The sequence below is a fragment of the Salarias fasciatus genome, chromosome 1 (assembly GCF_902148845.1).
Source record: "Salarias fasciatus chromosome 1, fSalaFa1.1, whole genome shotgun sequence".
NCBI lineage: Eukaryota > Metazoa > Chordata > Actinopteri > Blenniiformes > Blenniidae > Salarias > Salarias fasciatus.
Window position 1 is genome coordinate 3,875,302 of NC_043745.1, and position 17,922 is coordinate 3,893,223.

The following is a 17,922-nucleotide window of genomic DNA, read 5'->3' on the forward strand; positions in this document are numbered from 1 at the left end:
GAGATGGTGTAGATATGAGACGGAACAGGAAAAATTAGGGTCTTTATCCATATTTGTGTGTGTGTGTGTGTGTGTGTGTGTGTGTGTGTGTGTGTGTGTGTTCTTGTATTTCTATCCTTGTCGGGGCCAAATGTCCCCACAAGGATAGCAAAACGTGGAACGACGTGCCTTGTGGGGACCTTTTTCCGGTCCTAAGTAGGAGAAACAGTGTTTTCTTGACCATGTTGTTGTTACTGAAAAAAGTAAAAGGTCAAAAACATTTCTTTAGGGTTAGGCTTTGTTGTGGTGTGGGTTAGGGTTAGGGTAAGGGTCAGGGTTAGGGGCTAGACATGAATGGGAGTCAATGGACGGTCCCCACAGGGATAGAAATACAAGACTGTGTGTGTGTGTGTGTGTGTGTGTGTGTGTGTGTGTGTGTGTGTGTGTGTGTGTGGCCAGTGTGTGCATGCATGCTGCAGCGCAGTGTAAAGTCCATGGTGCCGTGGTGCAGCAGTTGCAGCCGTGCAGCGTTCACCGTCTTGCAGCAGTCACCGTCTTGCAGCAGCTGCCTTCATGCAGCAGTTGCGGCGGTGCAGCAGTTGCTGGTGGGGCCGGTCAGCAGGCAGATGGTGACCTGCAGATGAACCCGTCGTTCTGCTTTTGTTTCCTCTCCTTTACATCACATTGTCCTGCTGCTGCTGCAGTGCTGCTGTCTGGACACTAGAGGGAGCCGTAGGCCAGCCTTTGGTGTAGAGCTGGATTCTGTCACTGCAGAGGGAAGCAGCCCCTCCATACCCGATACCCCCGATACCCCGATACCCCGATACCCCGATACCCTGCCACCCCTCAGCTGCGTCTCTGGGAGGGACCGGCACAAACAAATTCAGTTTGTTTTTTAAGTACCTTTCTTCCTCTTGTACAAGACTCTGTAGCGTTAGTAGTTAATATTAAAACTGTTTCTATCACTTTTCTCAGCCATGCGTTTCCCTCGTCTTCCTGCCATTTATACATTTCTGTGTTAAAAAAACTTAGACACGACTATGTTCCTTAAAATGAAAAGTAAGCTAAAGGTGCAGCTGGACCCTCCAGCAAGGAGACGCCAGTTGTTTTCTTCTGAATTTGAAGGATTTACATCACATTGACGCAATTTTGTGAGGAAAAAAATGCTTAAAAAGGACAAACTGTGGAGCCGCTTTACAGAAAACTTCTCAATTTGAATATCATGAATCTCTGAGTACAGTTTTAATTGTCACACTTTACATATTTGTGACAAAATACACATAAAATTAGAGATTCCATTACAATTAACACATACATGAATTATTTTACTCCTATTGATCATACAGTATATTTATTATTATCAAATTCTACTACTACTACTACTACTACTACTACTACTATTACTATTAATAATAATAATAATATGATTTTTGTGTGTAATTTCTGAAAAAAGCAATTCTGTTAAAAATTTTCCCTAAAAAAATTCTCATAAACATAATATTAAATGCAGTCTGAGGAATGACTGGGTTTCTCACTGTTCACTGACTCGGTCTGACATAAATCTTTTAAATTCAGAAGCTCTTTTATGTGTTTTCAGTGATTTTCCTCCTGCAGGCTGCAGAACATCTGGGCTGCATCCAGTGGCTTTTCGCTCTAAACGCTGCGAGACGCCGCTCTGGATCCTCCGAACAGGCAGCGAGGCCGTTACTTTTCATACAGGCTGCAAACACACACGAGTGTGTGTGTGTGTGTGTTGTCTTTATTCCAGACACTTGTGAGGAGTGTGAGACTGTGACCTGCTCACACGGCTGAACATTCAGCTTCATTAATGTGTTCTGAACGTTAAAGGATTTCAGAAAAACTTTATCTACGGAGAGGAACAAAAATCAGTCAGTTGATCGTTTCTTCTTCAACCGTAAGACTTATCTATATTCTCATTTAGATCTATTCACTTCAAATCATTTCTCGCTGAGAAATTTGAGCCAGTTTTTCACCTTAATTAAGCTCTGACAAAGAAAGTTTCTTCATTTTTGCCTCACTTTCAGTTAGAAGTGTGTTTTAGATATTCTTGAATATTACAGGTTGGCACGCTCAAGAAGGTAATGATGGCAATAAATAAATTAAATTCATGTTATGTGGTCACATGGCTCAAACTGATTCGGACTGACAGAAATGTATACAGAAAAAGAAAAAACTTCATTTAATCCCAGAGGAAAATTCTTCATTTTCACAGTATTGCTGAACAGAAAATAGAAAATGATAAATAGAATAGAATGTTCAAATATTAAACGACACAGAACAAAAAACAATCAGCAAATATGTTTCAGTGGTATTTATTTTCAATTTGTTGGGAAAATGTGGCGTGCTTCCAGGTTTGTTTTATCTAAAAAATGAATATGTAGATTTTGTGGTTTTTAATGAGAACAATCTCAAAATGAAGCTGCAGCTCAAAAAACAAGTTAAATCCACATCAGTTTCTCAACGTCTGCAGTTTTCATTCAAAGATTGATGGAGGTGAGAAACTCTCAGCAGAACGTGGTTCAGCTTTTAAATGGTACCTTTGGTAAATAAATGCAGCAGATTAAACTTCTGTTTGTAAAATATGACACCAGAAGTCCAAAGTTACCGTTAAAGTCCTAAATGTGAACGTGCAGTTTGTCTTCTCTGCAAGCTGCTCAACTTGTGTCTTCAGTCTGAGGAGGAAAAAGGTCGACCGCCAGCCTGAAATCAGAAGCAACGTTACTATTTTTTATTTTAAAAAGAGATGAAAGTATCTTTTGGCAGAACAGAAACTCACACATGTTCAGGTGACAGTTTGCTCCTCATTTTCATCCTCCTGCTTCACATCTGCGCTTATTTAGACGGGTGTGTTCCTGTTTGCATGTGGGTCAGCGGTGTGTGTGTGTGTGTGTGTGTGTGTGTGTGTGTGTGTGTGAGTGTGCGTCTTTCCTTCTCTCAGCTCTTATGAATCGATGATCATGTGGTGTAAGGGAGATAGATGGCCCCCAGCTCCATCTTGTCTCCTCTAATTGTAAAATATTAGTTACATTAGACTCTGGCCCATGATTAATGGAACTTATTTGGAAGGTGGACTCACACACACTGACTTTCCCTCTCCTCCTTCTCCTCCTCTCCCTCTCCCTCTGCCTCTCTCGGTCTCCAAAGTCTCTTCCTGAAAGAATTGAGTGATTTCACTTAAAGTGGACAAATAGGCTTTCCTCGGCGGGGAGGGAGGAGGAGGCGAGGAGGAAATGACGGAGGGAGATCTGAGGAGGGGGGCAGCTTACCATGGGGGGAATAACAGCTCCAGTGGCTCGGCTTTGGGGAAGTTGTGGCGTTGGGGGGTCCTGCAGGGATTTAAGCTGCTTGGAGGATCATTGTGTTTGCAGGATCACACTCGGAGACGGGAGTGTGATCGTGTTTACCAGCTGATCGCTGTGGAGGATCGCTGTTAAAGCCACCTGCCCCTCACAACTCATCCACGAACAAACCATGGAAGCTTTAATAGTTAATAATAGTTTGAATATTAAAATAGTTTAATAGTTTTTATTTCCTGAACAAAGTTTGTGCAGAGACACAAAGACGTGACTTCATCAGTGGAGCTGAGCGTCACTCAGAAGGTCCTGCTTGATCCAAACAACAGTCATGCGCATGAAATAACGTAGACTGCAAGGTGAAAATCATTCCTTCGTGCAGAGTTGAGGTTGATAAACACATTTATACTACTGGAAGTATCATTTAACAGACACAGCAAGTCTTATTCTCTGTACAAGTCGCATGCATGATAAATATAAAAAACCCTAAAGCATTAGTGAAAAATGTACAGGACTTCATGTTCATTCTGAATTATGGAAAGTTTTTATGCAGAATTCAGTTTCGAAACTTGAAAAATGAACAGACTGTTGGAGCAAACAGACCAGACACACACTTTTTAACAGTTTGTTCAATTAACTCAGATCCTGAAACCTTTAAACCTCACAGACTCACAAAACACAAACACAAGGAACGAAATATAAAGACAAAAGTGACAAAAGGAGCGAACGGCGTGAAGAATGCTGCTGTTTCCAGCCCAACCTCTGTGCCTGTTTTCTACAAATTGCAAGTCCTTGAGGGGCACCTGGCTTACACACACACACACACACACACACACACACACACAGCTTACTTTTGTTGATAACAGTTGCTGTTTTTCAGACACAGATTGTCTCACTTACACCTCCCAGCAAACACGACCGATAGGCAATCAGTGTGTGTGTGTGTGTGTGTGTGTGTGTGTGTGTGTGTGTGTGTGCGTGCATGCGTCCATGTGTGTTAAAGCTGATTTCCTGCACTGTTTCTCCCATTATTAGTTGCGTCAGCAGATCAAGTCCTCAGCTTCAGGTTGAATTCTGCTCATCATTTTCATTTCTTACACACTTTATTTATTTAATCTATATTAAGACTTTCAATTTTGCATTCCTCCAATAAAGAAATAACTTTTAAATACCAATGACAAATTTTTACAATAACTTAATTAAAAAAAAGTAACTAAAAGACTGTAAAACAACAAATACTTTCATTTAGAGAAAAATCAATACATCAGCAAACAGGTGTCGAGGAACTGTAAGTCTTAGATGACTTGTTACAGAAATTACTGTAATTATTTCATTGAAAAGAGCTCATGCGCGTCTTTGTTCAAATTAACAGGTGTTAGATCATTTCTACTGTCAGATAAACATAAAAAAGTCATTTGATTCACTGGAACTGATTTTCTAATTGACCCTGATTTTTAACATTATTAGTGAAAGTCATGTTTCCTTTATTTACGTTATATTTCATGAGTTTTCAGTTCAGTTCAATTCAGTTTGTTGGGCTTGATTATAGTTTATGCCAACCAATCATTCTCTAGTGCTCAGTGTGTTTAAATCAGCTCAGCCTTCACCGAGACATTTCCTCACCTGTCCCACACTGACTTTTCTGTGTTGACTTTATCATGATTTTTTTTTTAAATTCCTCCTTTTCTCTGCAGTTTCTCACTTGTGAGACTGAAAGGTTTAATTAATCTAATGTAGTTTAAGATAACCTTTTCTTTGATGATTTTCTCTCACATCTAATCATTTTTCAGTTGTGTTTGTTGCAGTGTTCCTCTAAGTTTGACGTTTTGAGAACTTCCACCTGTCCATGTGTGTGTGCCGGTCGGGGGTCGGCGCTCCGTTCAGACGCTCGGTGCTGATCGCAGTGGAACACATGATCCTGATGTGTGTCCTTGGGTTTGAAGGGTAACTGTTCACACCTGTATAAACCACACGAACAAATTCCAGCAGCTCTGGAGATATCAACCTCTTCCAGAGGACGATCTGAAGAAATGAATCCAACCTCCCACTCCTCCTCCTCCTCCTCTTCTTCTTTGTTTTCTTCCCTTGCTTCTTACGCGTGCGCCTGTTGCTCGGTGTTTCGTGGCTGTTTCCCGAACTTTGAGCCGTTATCGCTGCGCGTCGAGGTCAGAGGAAGTTCACAGTGATTAATGCAGCGGAGCAGCCGATGCTCTTTGTGTCAGAGTGTGAGTGAGAAGCAGGTGGCCGGCGTATCTATCAACCCCCACCGCGCCGCCGCCATTCTTCCCTCTGCTCTCTCTCTCTCTGTTGCTGAGAAACATGGATGGCAGACATCAGGTACACACACGCACACACACACACACATAGTAACACTGACACACTCACACAGATGAGCATCCGTTATCTGTGTACAGTGACAGGTCAGCAGCAGATTGGGCCTTCCTCAATTCAACAGGAACTGTCCCGTCTACACACACACACACACACACACACACACACACACACACACACACACACACACACACACACACACACCTGCATGCTCGAACAGAGAGTTATGACCTCAAAAAACAAAGGAAATGCTACAAATGACAGGGTAAGTGAGTGAATCAGAAGACGAATGAATGGATGAAGATTTCTGAAGAGTGTAAATTTCCACATTTCAACAAACTAAAAGGAAACAGAAGAGAACGTGTAAGACGAGAAAATGTTCCTCGGTGTTTTGCATGGGGACATTTCGTCATTAAAACGAGCTAAACTTTAAACCGTTACTGACTGCTGTGAAGTGTGTGTTTTTCATGTTACAGTGAGCTGAAGTGTTGAGTGTGTTACTGTGTGTTACTGTTACTGTGTTACTGTGTTACTGCACTGGTCGCCTGTAAGATTATAAATAAAACCACAGCTCCAGGCAGCACACAGCATGTGGCTAAACAGACACAACATCAAATGGATAAAAGTGAAACTAATGTGTGTATGTATATATATATATATGTATATATATACATACTCAACCATATATATATACATACACACACACACACACACACACACACACACACACACACACATATATATATATGCCATTTGTGAATGAATGAATGAATGAATGAATGGATGAAACATTGGACCAATCCAGTGATTTGGCGTATTCATGAGTGAGGAAGTGCTGGAGTGAATTGGTGAAAGACGTCTAGAGCAGCAGATGACTGAATGAGAGTGAAGGGGTGCGTGAAGCCGAGCGAGCGCACAAAGAAAAGAGAGCGACTTCAGAAAAGAAGCATAAAGTGTGAAAATAGAACGGAGGCAGAAAGAAAAGAGCTGCTATTCCGGGTTCTTATTAACAGGTCCTACTGGTGCAGCAATTAATAATCCAGCTCGGTATTTAACATGGGACCTGGTCCCCGGTGGAGACATTTTAGCTGGCTTTGAAGCTGAAGGAGCCCCTTCCTCCCCGCCCTGCCCCCCCACGCCGCTCCGCTCCTCTCCTTAAGTGCCTCCCCTGGTGTTATTTGCGTGTTGGTTTTCTCTAGTTAAGCCAGGAAACAGACCAAATCGCTATTCCCCAAACTTCAGGCCAATTTTCTACCAAGAAGCCAGCTCGCCGAGGGAGATGCTCTTAAGTCATGAGAGGGAATCTGCACAGGGAGGGAAGGATGAATTCCCTCCAGGCTGTTTGAAGGAATGTAAATGTATTTATTTTTGGTTGGTAAGATGCTACATTTGCACATAAGCTATGTGATACAGAGGAAAAGAAAGGATTAATGAAAGCAGTGATCTTTCCAGTCTGGGCATCTCTGCGTCAGAGCTGAGTGAAGAAATGAAAATGACTCATTTCGCTTTAAGGCCCTGTTTACACAGCAAGGCTTCCACAAGCTGCACTTTGAGAGCCATTGTCAAAAAGTTGTGTTTTCAGTGGCTCCAAGCAGCTGTTGTGACCAAAAACACCACAAAGTTTGATGTTTTCACCGGAGAACGCTGTCGTGTAGAAGGGGCCTTAAAGCAGGCGGCTTTTCAGACCTTTATTTGCTTTCGCCACATGAGAATCAGACACATGGTCGTTTGTAACCAGATTGCTTGTTTATTTCAGTTTGGTTTGATATTACTGAAACATAGTGCTGCCATCGTGAAAACAATACATTTCTGAGCTGTTCCTTGTAAAAACAGGATTGTTTTCATGTGGACGAGCCCGAAGATGCCTCCTATATTTGCAAAGAGATTAAAAAAAAAGGGATAAATAAAAATCTTAATGAATACAGGGTTGTATCCTCCTAAGATTCTCTGCTCTTCTCTGCTCTGTCCTCATTGAACTCTAAACTCTTCAGATCATTCCTTTTTGTTGGTTAGTGTGAATTTTTCACAGTGTACTCACCACAGTTCATGTTCAGCCACAGAGCATTATGTTTCCATGAAAACAGAGGGTGATCACATGATTGACGCCATGTTTATGTGGTTTTCCACGTCCCTCATGCAGCTTGTTGAACCACACTTTTTGGGCTTTCATGTGGCGGAATCCCTCAGAGGGATGGAAACCTCTCTCCTCGACTTGCTTACTAAACACAGCCTGGACAATACTTCGGTATTTTTACGAGTTGCTGACGGTTCAGTGTTCATCAATCAACCAGACTTGACACAGGACTTTTGATACCAGGAAAAAAACTGGAGCATAAAGAACTTGAGATTGGAAAAGACTAAGAAACCCCTCAAACAGTGGAAATTCAGAGCATTTAACCCAACTGGAGCAAAGAATTCACCTCAACTCGATCCAGCACTGCTGAAATGAAGAAGATGTTGGAGATGACTCCAATACGTGAAATGTCGCTTTTCTCTATTTTATGTGATTCCGATAAAAAAAAAAATGTCCCTTGGCACTGCATGTATTTCTAATTCTGTATCTCATAATCCTTCAGGTGTGTCTTTTGTATGCAGAAGGTGTTAAAAGCTGTTTGTTCTGAATTCATATTCTTGTTCCCTCATATTAACACGTACAACGTATATTCTCTTTACGCTCGACCGACTCGTTTGCTCCTGGAGATTGATGGTGGGTGTAAAACATACAGAGGAAATGCAAATCCACACTTTTCACAAATACACAACGCAGAGGCAGCGATTCACATCCAGGAGCTGCTGAAATCCGCTATTAATACTCACGGAGGAAGACACGCAGACACATTAAGATCGAGAACAACGTGCTGGCTCCCAACCAGAATCAGCCGTCCTTAAACGCGGTTCGATGCCAGCTCTGCCATCTGTTGCCGTCTTAAGATAGCTCTTCCCACAAAATGCAGGGGCGACAACACTTCCAAGAGCCGTGTGAGCTCCGCTGTGCCGGCTGCAGGCCCGCTCAGAGCAGGAAGCACGTCAAGAAGTAGATGAATGGATGAAAGAGTGGCTGAAAAAAGGAGGACAAACAGTAGAACACCGTATGACTCTCAGAACTGGCTGTTCTCATGGTGTCTGTCAGGGTTCAAACAAACAAAAAACAGGGTGCTGTCAATCTCATGTGAAAAGAAATCATTAAATATCTAATTGAAACCATGTTTAAACCATGTTAACTTGTGATGGTAGGGTTATGTTTCAGCTTCAGGGGTTGTGCTTAAAACTATACACATTTAAGGAACATCTACAGAAATTCTCCTTGAAGCAGCTGAATCAGGCTGAATTCAGTCACATGTTGTCATCGAAGTGGCCTCAGCGGTTCATGTTCCCACCACTAGACCAGGAAAAAGAAGGCTCTGAGCTTGGACACATAAAATACAGTACATTTTAGCATTTTCACTTGAAAGCGTTCAGGTGAAGCACGTGTTTATGAGCGCAGGTGAAATCACTGCAGCGCACTGGTCGGGACACACACACACACACACACACACACACACACACACACACACACACACACACACACACCTCCACCCCCTGACTCTCTTCGTGCTCGCCCTCCTCTCCACTTCCTCATCCCGGTTCCTCTGATCTCCGTGCAGAGGGCCTTGGGGGGTTAATTAACAGGCTGAGATAATGCCACACTAATGAAAACAAGAGCCGTGTTTCTCCTCTTTCTTCCTGTCTCCTTTTCTCTCCTCCTTTGTTCCTCCATATATCTTTTCCCCTGATTTTTCCCCAGTTTTTCATCTTTGTGCTGCGAATCGCAGCGCAGTGACAAAACGAGGCTGGCACATCCCTGTGGTTTCTCTCAACAGTTTGTGCCACAAACAAACATTGTCTGGTCAAACTCCACCCTCTGTTCAATATGGCTGACAGATCACTACGTATTGTGAGACCTTTGTCAGCAGGAAGATCGATGTGTCGTTCAGTTCTGATGTCCTGAATGTGCTAGTTTGACGTAATATCATCTGATTATCCAAAATGTAGATGAAGGCCTCTATTGAATGGTTGAAATATGTTGTTTATTGTGATTTGAACACAGTGAATGCACTTTTTGTTGCATCCAAGGAGATGCTTTGACCCAGTCATTGAACCATTCCGATGTAGGCCTTGTCAACATCTCCAGTTTTAAGGAGAATGTATTTCCCATTCATGAACAGAACATTTAGCATCAGTGTTATTCACTTCACCTGCCAACCTGCCGGTGGTTCTAATGTTCTGGGTCATCCTGTCTCCTGGACCGAATGGAAAATGGTTCAAAGCAAAATCCAACTTCGCTGCTTCTTACATGGCAGCTACTCAGAATGGCGTGTGTGTGTGTGTGTGTGTGTGTGTGTGTGTGTGTGTGTGCGTGTGTGCATGTGAGCAATAGATAGAAAGCATCTCTTTAATTTTTAATCCACAGCAAAGTATAGCCTGTGTGTCTCTGAGTTGCTTTGCAGAAGTCAATTTCAATCTGAACCCTAACTCAAGTTTATACATCCTCTCCTAACTTTTTTCTTTTTTCTTTTCCCCTCAAGTCGAGCAATTCGAACCACATTCTCTCTCATTTTACCTAAACATCTCCCTGGAGATAAAACCCAGCTTGATTTGTATTTATTTTGAACACAACAGTAAATAAGCAGGGAGATGGAGGGAGAGGGAGAAGGGGAGAAGAGGAACGAGTTGAGTTGTTTGGGGGCATATTTCGCTCTCCCTAAGTGTAAAATGGGATGAGATATTCTGCCTCTCGGACTTAACGTAATGTAAGAGAGTGTGAAATTAAACCGCACATGAATAAAAGGGGCCTTCATTGTGTGCCGCCGACTGGCTTATCTGGAAATTCAGACAACTGGAACATCCAAAGCCTCCAAACTTGTAGCAATCCCCTTTGTCTGGCTCTGAAGCAAACAATGTAATATCAGAAAGCCGGCCAGGCTCCAAAGCCTGTGTCAGATTGCCAAACACAAAGTAGCTGCTTTCACACATCTTGCGATGCCTCGGTGTGTCCTCGCATCATGCCTGTGCGCATATGTATGTCCGTTTTTCTTTTCTTTTTTTTCACAGTGGAAGTAGACTCAACCTTACAAACTCGGTGTGTGTGCTGAAAATAGATCGACTCCTTTTAATTCCTAGTCTTCTACCTATTGATATTCCCTGCACCTACTCCAGCGCCTCTTTTAAACCCCATATGTTAATTTGATTTAGAGCATTTCGAATTGAATAAAAGATAAAGGGAGGCAAAAAGAAAATGAGAGTTATAGCAAATGTAGTGTTATTAATATTCTAAAGTACTGGAGAGGGCTCAAACTCCCCCTCTTCATCCTGCCTCTCCACCTTCCTCCCTCCCTGCTCGGCTCTGCCTTTTCTTTTTTCGCCCTCTCCGTCTCTGTCTGTGAGTGAGTGAGCTAAGTGAAGTGGGTTATGATGGTGGTGTAATCGGCATCCCTCAAACAAACGGCTGCTGCTATTAAGGGCCATTGTGTTTGCTGCAGTGATGATCAGATTCAATCTAGTGAGAACATTTTGTGCTGGAGCCGGTGCAGCGACGAGGAGATGGAGGGAAAAAAAGAGAAAAAAAAGCCCTTGCCTCATTCTGCTTTGCTATTGTGTTCCCAGACGTATGCATCCCCATCAGGAAGATGCATATCGACTCGGGCGGCCGCAAAACTTTTGAACTTGAGGGAACACAGTGAATGCACAAAAACAGCCACGTAATAAGTGTTGGATCATGTTTCCAAAGATGTATTTGTTTCAATAAGGAGGTCAGCAGCACTCCAGAAGAGGTTTTTCTTTAAATTTTTGTATCTTAAATCCATCTCTAGTCTGTCATTCAGTCTTTCCAAACATTTTTTTTTTTCTGAACCCCGTCCCACATTGCTTTGAAAAAAGATGTAGACCACCTCTCTGATCCGTGATTCTCCAGAACTGACTGAAGCTAAATGCCGGCAAACACAAACACTGCCACCTTTACACACAACCAGGAGTCTTTACCAAGAAATACTGCTGCGAGGAGAAAGTGGCTCCATAACTGAGGAATTTGGAAGTGAAATAAAAAGACGATCCCATCTGCATCCATAAAACAATCTTTTCCAAGATGACTGGCATCTTTGATTTTATTCACCCCTGCATTTTTTCCATCTCCACTCAGCAGTGGTGTGCCTCAGGGCTCTGTGCTGGGGCCACTTGACTTTTTTATTTACCTACTCCCTCTTGGCAGCATCTTTAGAAAAGATGCAGATGACACCCAGCTTGACGTCTCCTTCAATCCCAGCTCAACACTTCCCGCTTCTTTCCTTCTTAACTTCCCACAACCTGCTTCTTTCACAACTTGCTCTCAGTCAATGGAAATATGACAGAAAATCTTATTAGCACAAAATCCAGCCTCTCCAAAACTGACAGACTTCATTACTCAGTGTCAATTCTACTGCTGATGTTTCCACTCAGGTCAAGTAATTCACAGAACCATCTTATTTTCTGCATGCATTAATAACGTCACTCTGTCTGCGTACTTTCAACAGCAATATCACCTCCCTCCGACGATCACCCATCTTTAACAGCACAGGTCAATCCTCTCATCACATCCCACCTTGAGTATTATAGCGATCTAATTCTTATTAAAGAAACTCGGCTGTCTTCATCATCTCCACATCTCATTCAGTAACATCACTGCTGTTCTGAAACAGCTTTACAGGCTCCTGGTCCATTTTCATATCAACTTCCAAACCGTGCTTCATTCAAAGCTCCTCAAACTCTTCCTCCGTCACTAAAGTCAAACAAATATACACACCCTTGTATACATTCAGGTCCTTCCTCCGCTTCAGTTCAAACGATACCTGCTGCAGGTCTGTCTTCCATGGGACGGAGATTGTTTCTCTCTTGATTGTTTCTCTCTTCTTCTCATCGACTCAAACTGGACATCCAGATGTTAACATCTTCAATATTTTCAAGTCAAATCTCAAAACACCCCTCATAATTTTTCCCATTCACATTTCATTAGATTTGATCACATCTGTCTTGTGTTTTCAGTGACCACAAAAGCCTTGAAGTGTGTCCAAAGATTTCTTAATACTGGAAAACAACAACATTAAACACTTTCTGATGACCAAATGTGATGAATGAGCCTGGAACAATAAAAATTGAGCCTGTTGAAAAGGAAAACTATACTTTTTTCTGTCTTTTGATGAGGATCAGGACTCTTTCCTCACAGTAAGATTAAGTTTGGTTGGAGTCTGGGTTCAACTGCCTTTCAGTGTGTGTAGGATTATTTCAGGTAATTCAGTGAAACGACATGCATTTGAGGCCATTTAATGTTCTACATTTTGGATTTTAGGGTAAACAGAATTAAACTCTCGAGACTTTATAACAGACTGATTTTTTTCCCTCTGACTTTCTCTTTCCAGGCCAGAGACCATTCAAATGCAGTTACTGCCCCTACAGCGCCTCTCAGAAGGGCAACCTGAAGACCCACGTGCTGTGTGTGCACCGCATGCCCTTCAACAACAGCCAGTACCCGGACCGACGCTTCAAACGCTCCCGTCTGGAGTCCGAAAGCTCTGAGAAGAGCTGCGACGACGGCGGCGTCACGTACGACAAACAACCGGTCGGAAGTAACGCGCCGCCTTCAGGGTCACATCCTCCGGAGTGAAGCCACCACGAGGTGGCAGACCACGCCCTAAACATCATGGACAGGAGAGTCCACTACATGTGTGTTAATAGTCAGTGAAACTTCACTAAAGAACATAACAGTGCTAATGGGGACACGCTTCCGGAGCTACCAAGCAAGAAAACACGAGTGAGACGGGAAAGACACTCTCATGACTCGTTTGGGATCAATAGAACGACATTTCCCCTAAAAACAACGCTTTTATAGGAAAAACGATCCATGCAGATGATTTGACTGAACTGTTACTGCATTGATGATGGAGGAGGAGGTGGAGGAGGGGCTCTCCAACACTCACTCCGGCCAGAACCCAACACCGGCGGCTGCCATTGACCCCCAGCGTGAGTGATGAGCAGCGCTGCGTGTTTTAGTTTCAGCGGCGGAGATGGTGGCACGCCTGTGTGTTCGGGGAATCCAGAGGGGGAAAGGGGAGGCGGAGGGGGCAGAAGGGTGGTGGGGGTGGGGTGCACTGGTGCCAGCCTGACTGGAGCTGTCATCACAGAGGAAATCAATTCAACAGCACACACACTCACACACACACACATTTATTCAGAGACTCACAGCTGAAACATGACTCTGGACTCACACCAAGGGGTTAAAGTGGGTCCATCAGCTGGTCAGAGCCCCCCCTCCCGCTCTCATCCCCTTCTGTCCAGCAGCTTTCATTCGCCCTCTTCGTCGTCTTGTAGAAAAAACTGGGAAAAAAACTGAGATGTACAGATTTTCATGTTAAAGGTCAAACGTTGTCCATTTTCTCTTGTTTTATTTGGCTTTTCTTTCCTGGAGCTCCACTAATAACAAGCTATTGTGTTGTTTTTGTGCCTTAAAGGCCAATTTTGCTCCTGGAAATTTACACTGCTGAAGTAAAAACACTTGAGAGTGGAGTTTGGATTGGTTGACGTGCTCCGTGACCAACCTGAGCTGAGGCTTCCAGCTCAGATTCAAGGCCTGTATGGATGCAGATGTTGAGGCTCCATCTTCATGGTGATGTTGTTTTTACATTTTTGGAAAGTTCTATCTTGGGGGCCATTTTCAAAAAGTTCTCCGAGCAACGTTTGTGTCAACAGAAACACAAAACCCTACTAAAGTTTTCATTTGAAAATGTTTTGTCAAAGGAGTCTTACAATAGTGTGAGCAGAACCGAGTATTTCTATTGGCTAAGGACACGCCCCCAAATTGTACGTTGTACACTATGTACACTATAAGCCATCAGATTCTTCTACACTATACATACAAAAGTGAAAAGAGGAAATTCCATGAGAAAAACAATAATAATGTAATACATAATAATAATAGTAATACATTTCAGACATGCTGAGCACAAATCAAGATCATCAGCATAGAATGAAAATTGAGGGAAAGTAGGTAGATTGTCGGCAAATTGTTTATTTTGGTAATATTATATTATGTCTCTGTGACCACATACATTTCCCATGAGTGGATCTCTGTGGCACACAACAACAGACTTCCAGCTGCTCTGAAAACGAAGCTGCTGAATGTGGGCTCTTGATTTCTCCTCAGTTGTATGAGCATTTTTTTTTATTTTTTGTGTGTTCACAAAGGAAAATGTTCAGAAAACCACCAGTTTTAACACAGCTCCACTTCATTTGTGGTAGCTCCTTGTTTTTACACAATTCTTGCAGAATCTTCACACTATGAAGACCAAAAACAGGGTGATGTGACTAAAGTATCACTGAAAATAGTATACATGATGAAGCTCTACCATCAATATAGTTTGGAAAATGTAGCAAAATTATAGGAGAGAAGAGAAATGTTTTTGGCATTACTTGTAATATAACTGCACAGTTCCCTGGAGATGAAGTTATTTAATGCACAATATCAAATACATGACACAAACACAATGGCAATTTTGCAAAAAACTGGTAGCAAGTTTAGTTTTTATTCCTTCCTTGTCTTGCTGTGATAATCATGATCACAGGGAGGAGTGATGATCCTGAAGCGTCTGTGCTGAATGTGAAACATCTTGGTCAAGAAGGTGAGAAGATGACAGCTGGCAGCATGATACTGTGGCCACAGAGGGGATTTCATGTTGTTTCACATGAAAATGATAATCGTCCTGTACATATAGAAAACCCCTCGCTCTTCAGCGTAATGTCAGATGAATAGCAGGGGTATCGTTCTCCTCCGACCACCTCCTGTAAAGAAGCAGCATTAGATCATCATTCAGTTCATCCTGCCTCTTGAGTCTAATTACACTACCTTTTCTATACCAGATTAGTCTTGTTTTTCTGTACATATGGTCTTGTGTTTGCTCCCCAGGGGAAGTACACAACACAACGCATTAAGAGCAGAATGGTTTTATCTAGTCGGGGCTGAAAAATTTAAAAAATATCAGCTTTTATTGTAGTTTATTGCATTGGGAGCTGTTGGTTACTGTCCGCTGAGGAGATTAAGTACGGCGTGTTGGTGGTTGGGTGTTGAGGGCTGAGGAGGAAGAAGAAGAAGAGGAGGAAGAGGAGGAAGGGGAGGAGGAGTTGTTAATGATTTTTTGATAAAGTGAAACCATGTGGACTTTTACAAAGTCAGTTTCTTTGCACACAAACACTCGTTCTGGGATGTCGGAAGGGATAAACCCAGGGATGTTAAAGCCTTTATATCACACACACACGCACACGCACACACGCACACACACACACACACAGACTTGCCTAATCTTGCCAATAACCCTCCTATTGTCCGCATGTTAAACTGATCAATGATTTCTTCTAAACTTCACAAACTTGATATTTCAGCTGTAAATGTACAATTGTGAAGCACTGGTTTAAATGAAATCTAAATTTCAGGCATGCATGCTGATTACTTTAGTTCTTTTTTTTTTATCAAGGCCTTGACATCTGTCAAAGGTTTAAGGGACTGTTGTATAAACATCCTGATCTTGGTTCAGGATGGACAGACGAAGGAATTCTGTAGGGCAATCCAGATCATCGTCACCAAAATACACTGCATTTTGATTCTTTCAGCAGAAGAATCCAAGTCTTTGTGTTTTTGATGTTGCAAAGTTCACATTAAAAATTTGGTGTTTTTGTGTAAAAAAAACCCAAAAAACAATCAATTAAAAAAAAGTAACCAATTTCTTTCTTGTTAAAGACTTGCTAAAGTTACTGTATACTATGGTGAGGATGAGGTCACGGTGGTCAGGGTTAGGTTCAGGGCTAGGGAAGTTGTTGAGCCAGGAAAAGTGTCCTGTTTATCTTGTTGGGGTCCAAAACGAAAAACCACACAAGACTTCACTCATTTCTTGGGTTGACATGTGGTTTGGTGGAAAGCTGGAGCTCAGTTCAGGTCAGGGTTAGGATATGATCAGGAGGGAAGGCAATTTGTCTATGAATGTGTTTGATCAGAGTCTGAAAAGCAAATCATGAATCAGCTCAGTTTAGCTGGGCTATATAATAAAGACCATGATTTTACTAAATACCCTTAAATTTCAATCAGTAATGACAGTATTGATCCTTAGAAACTGGGTCACATTAGGCACCAGGACAACGGGAGGGTTAACCTGAATGGAAACATTCACTTTCAAAAAATAAAAGTCCAGACTTTCAAACTTCACACTTAATAGTGTGAGGAAAAGAAAGGCAGACCCATAAAACAAAAGTTGAGCACCAGGAAGAAAAACTCCAATGGTGGTATTTAAAACATGTGCAGAAAGTAGAGAAAGTGAAGAGAAAGAAAGAGGAAGTGGAAGAACATTGCTAATGAGGAGAGTTCAGTATCCAAACCGATAGTGCTGTGGCTTCAAAATGTCTCCACAGTTTCAGATTCGTGCCCTTGAAAACAAAACACGTTACTTTTTGTGGAAGAACTTTTGCTTCATGTGCTTTTCTGATTGGTTTTGAATTTTTTTTTTTTTTTTTTTTTTTTTGTAGAAATGTGTCGCTGCTTTATAATGACTGACTGTTGGATGTGTTCCTGCTGAACTTCACCCTCTGAGGTTCCCATTATGCTGAATATCAGCGGAAGGTTTCTCTTCCTTCTCCGTCCATGGTGGTTACAGTGAACTTTTTAGCATGTCTGTACGTGTGTGTGTTAAATATTACATCTTAGGTTCAATAAGAGGAAAACATTCCAGCTTTGTTGCGTTTTCGTAATGTTATTTTTTTCTTAGCTTCATGTTAATGAGAACAGTTTCATCATTACATTTAAATGAGGCAATAGTTTCTTTGTTTCAACTCCTGAGAACACAGTTTATCGCCATTCCGGTGTGACTTATACTCTTTGTCCAGGCTTGAGAACGATACGCCATTTTTCCCAGCTGCTGTAATCCTGAAATAATCCATTCCATTGTCCCCGTGCTGTTTGATCTCTGTCAAGCTTCTTATTTAAGTGGCACATGCAGTTTGCTCACTTATAATCGATGAGTGTAGAAAACAAAGAGCAGAAAAGACAAAACCCCACAGCTTCTTCTGTTTTCTCTCTCTCTATGTAGTTATTCAGTTGTTGTTGAAATACTGTCCACATTCCAGACTGGAGACATCTCTGGAGCCTTGGGGAGGTTTTCATGTAAAGTACAACCTTATAATCACAGTAGTTGACTTTGTATTTAAGAAAAAAAATCTATACATATATACTGGGCCATTATTTATTATTGCA

General features: G+C 42.1%; 1 protein-coding gene across 5 annotated transcripts in view; it reads left to right on the top strand.

Annotated features, from left to right (window-relative positions):
- Positions 1 to 13,312, top strand: part of znf536 (zinc finger protein 536) — a 230,425-nt gene extending 217,113 nt beyond the window's left edge. For all 5 annotated transcript variants that reach the window (XM_030090211.1, XM_030090202.1, XM_030090218.1 and 2 more), the window contains one exon: positions 13,052 to 13,312. In XM_030090211.1, coding sequence (XP_029946071.1) covers positions 13,052 to 13,296 — 245 coding nt within the window. In that variant the 3' untranslated portion in view covers positions 13,297 to 13,312. The remainder of the gene's footprint in view (positions 1 to 13,051) is intronic.
- Positions 13,313 to 17,922: the final 4,610 nt, after the last annotated feature.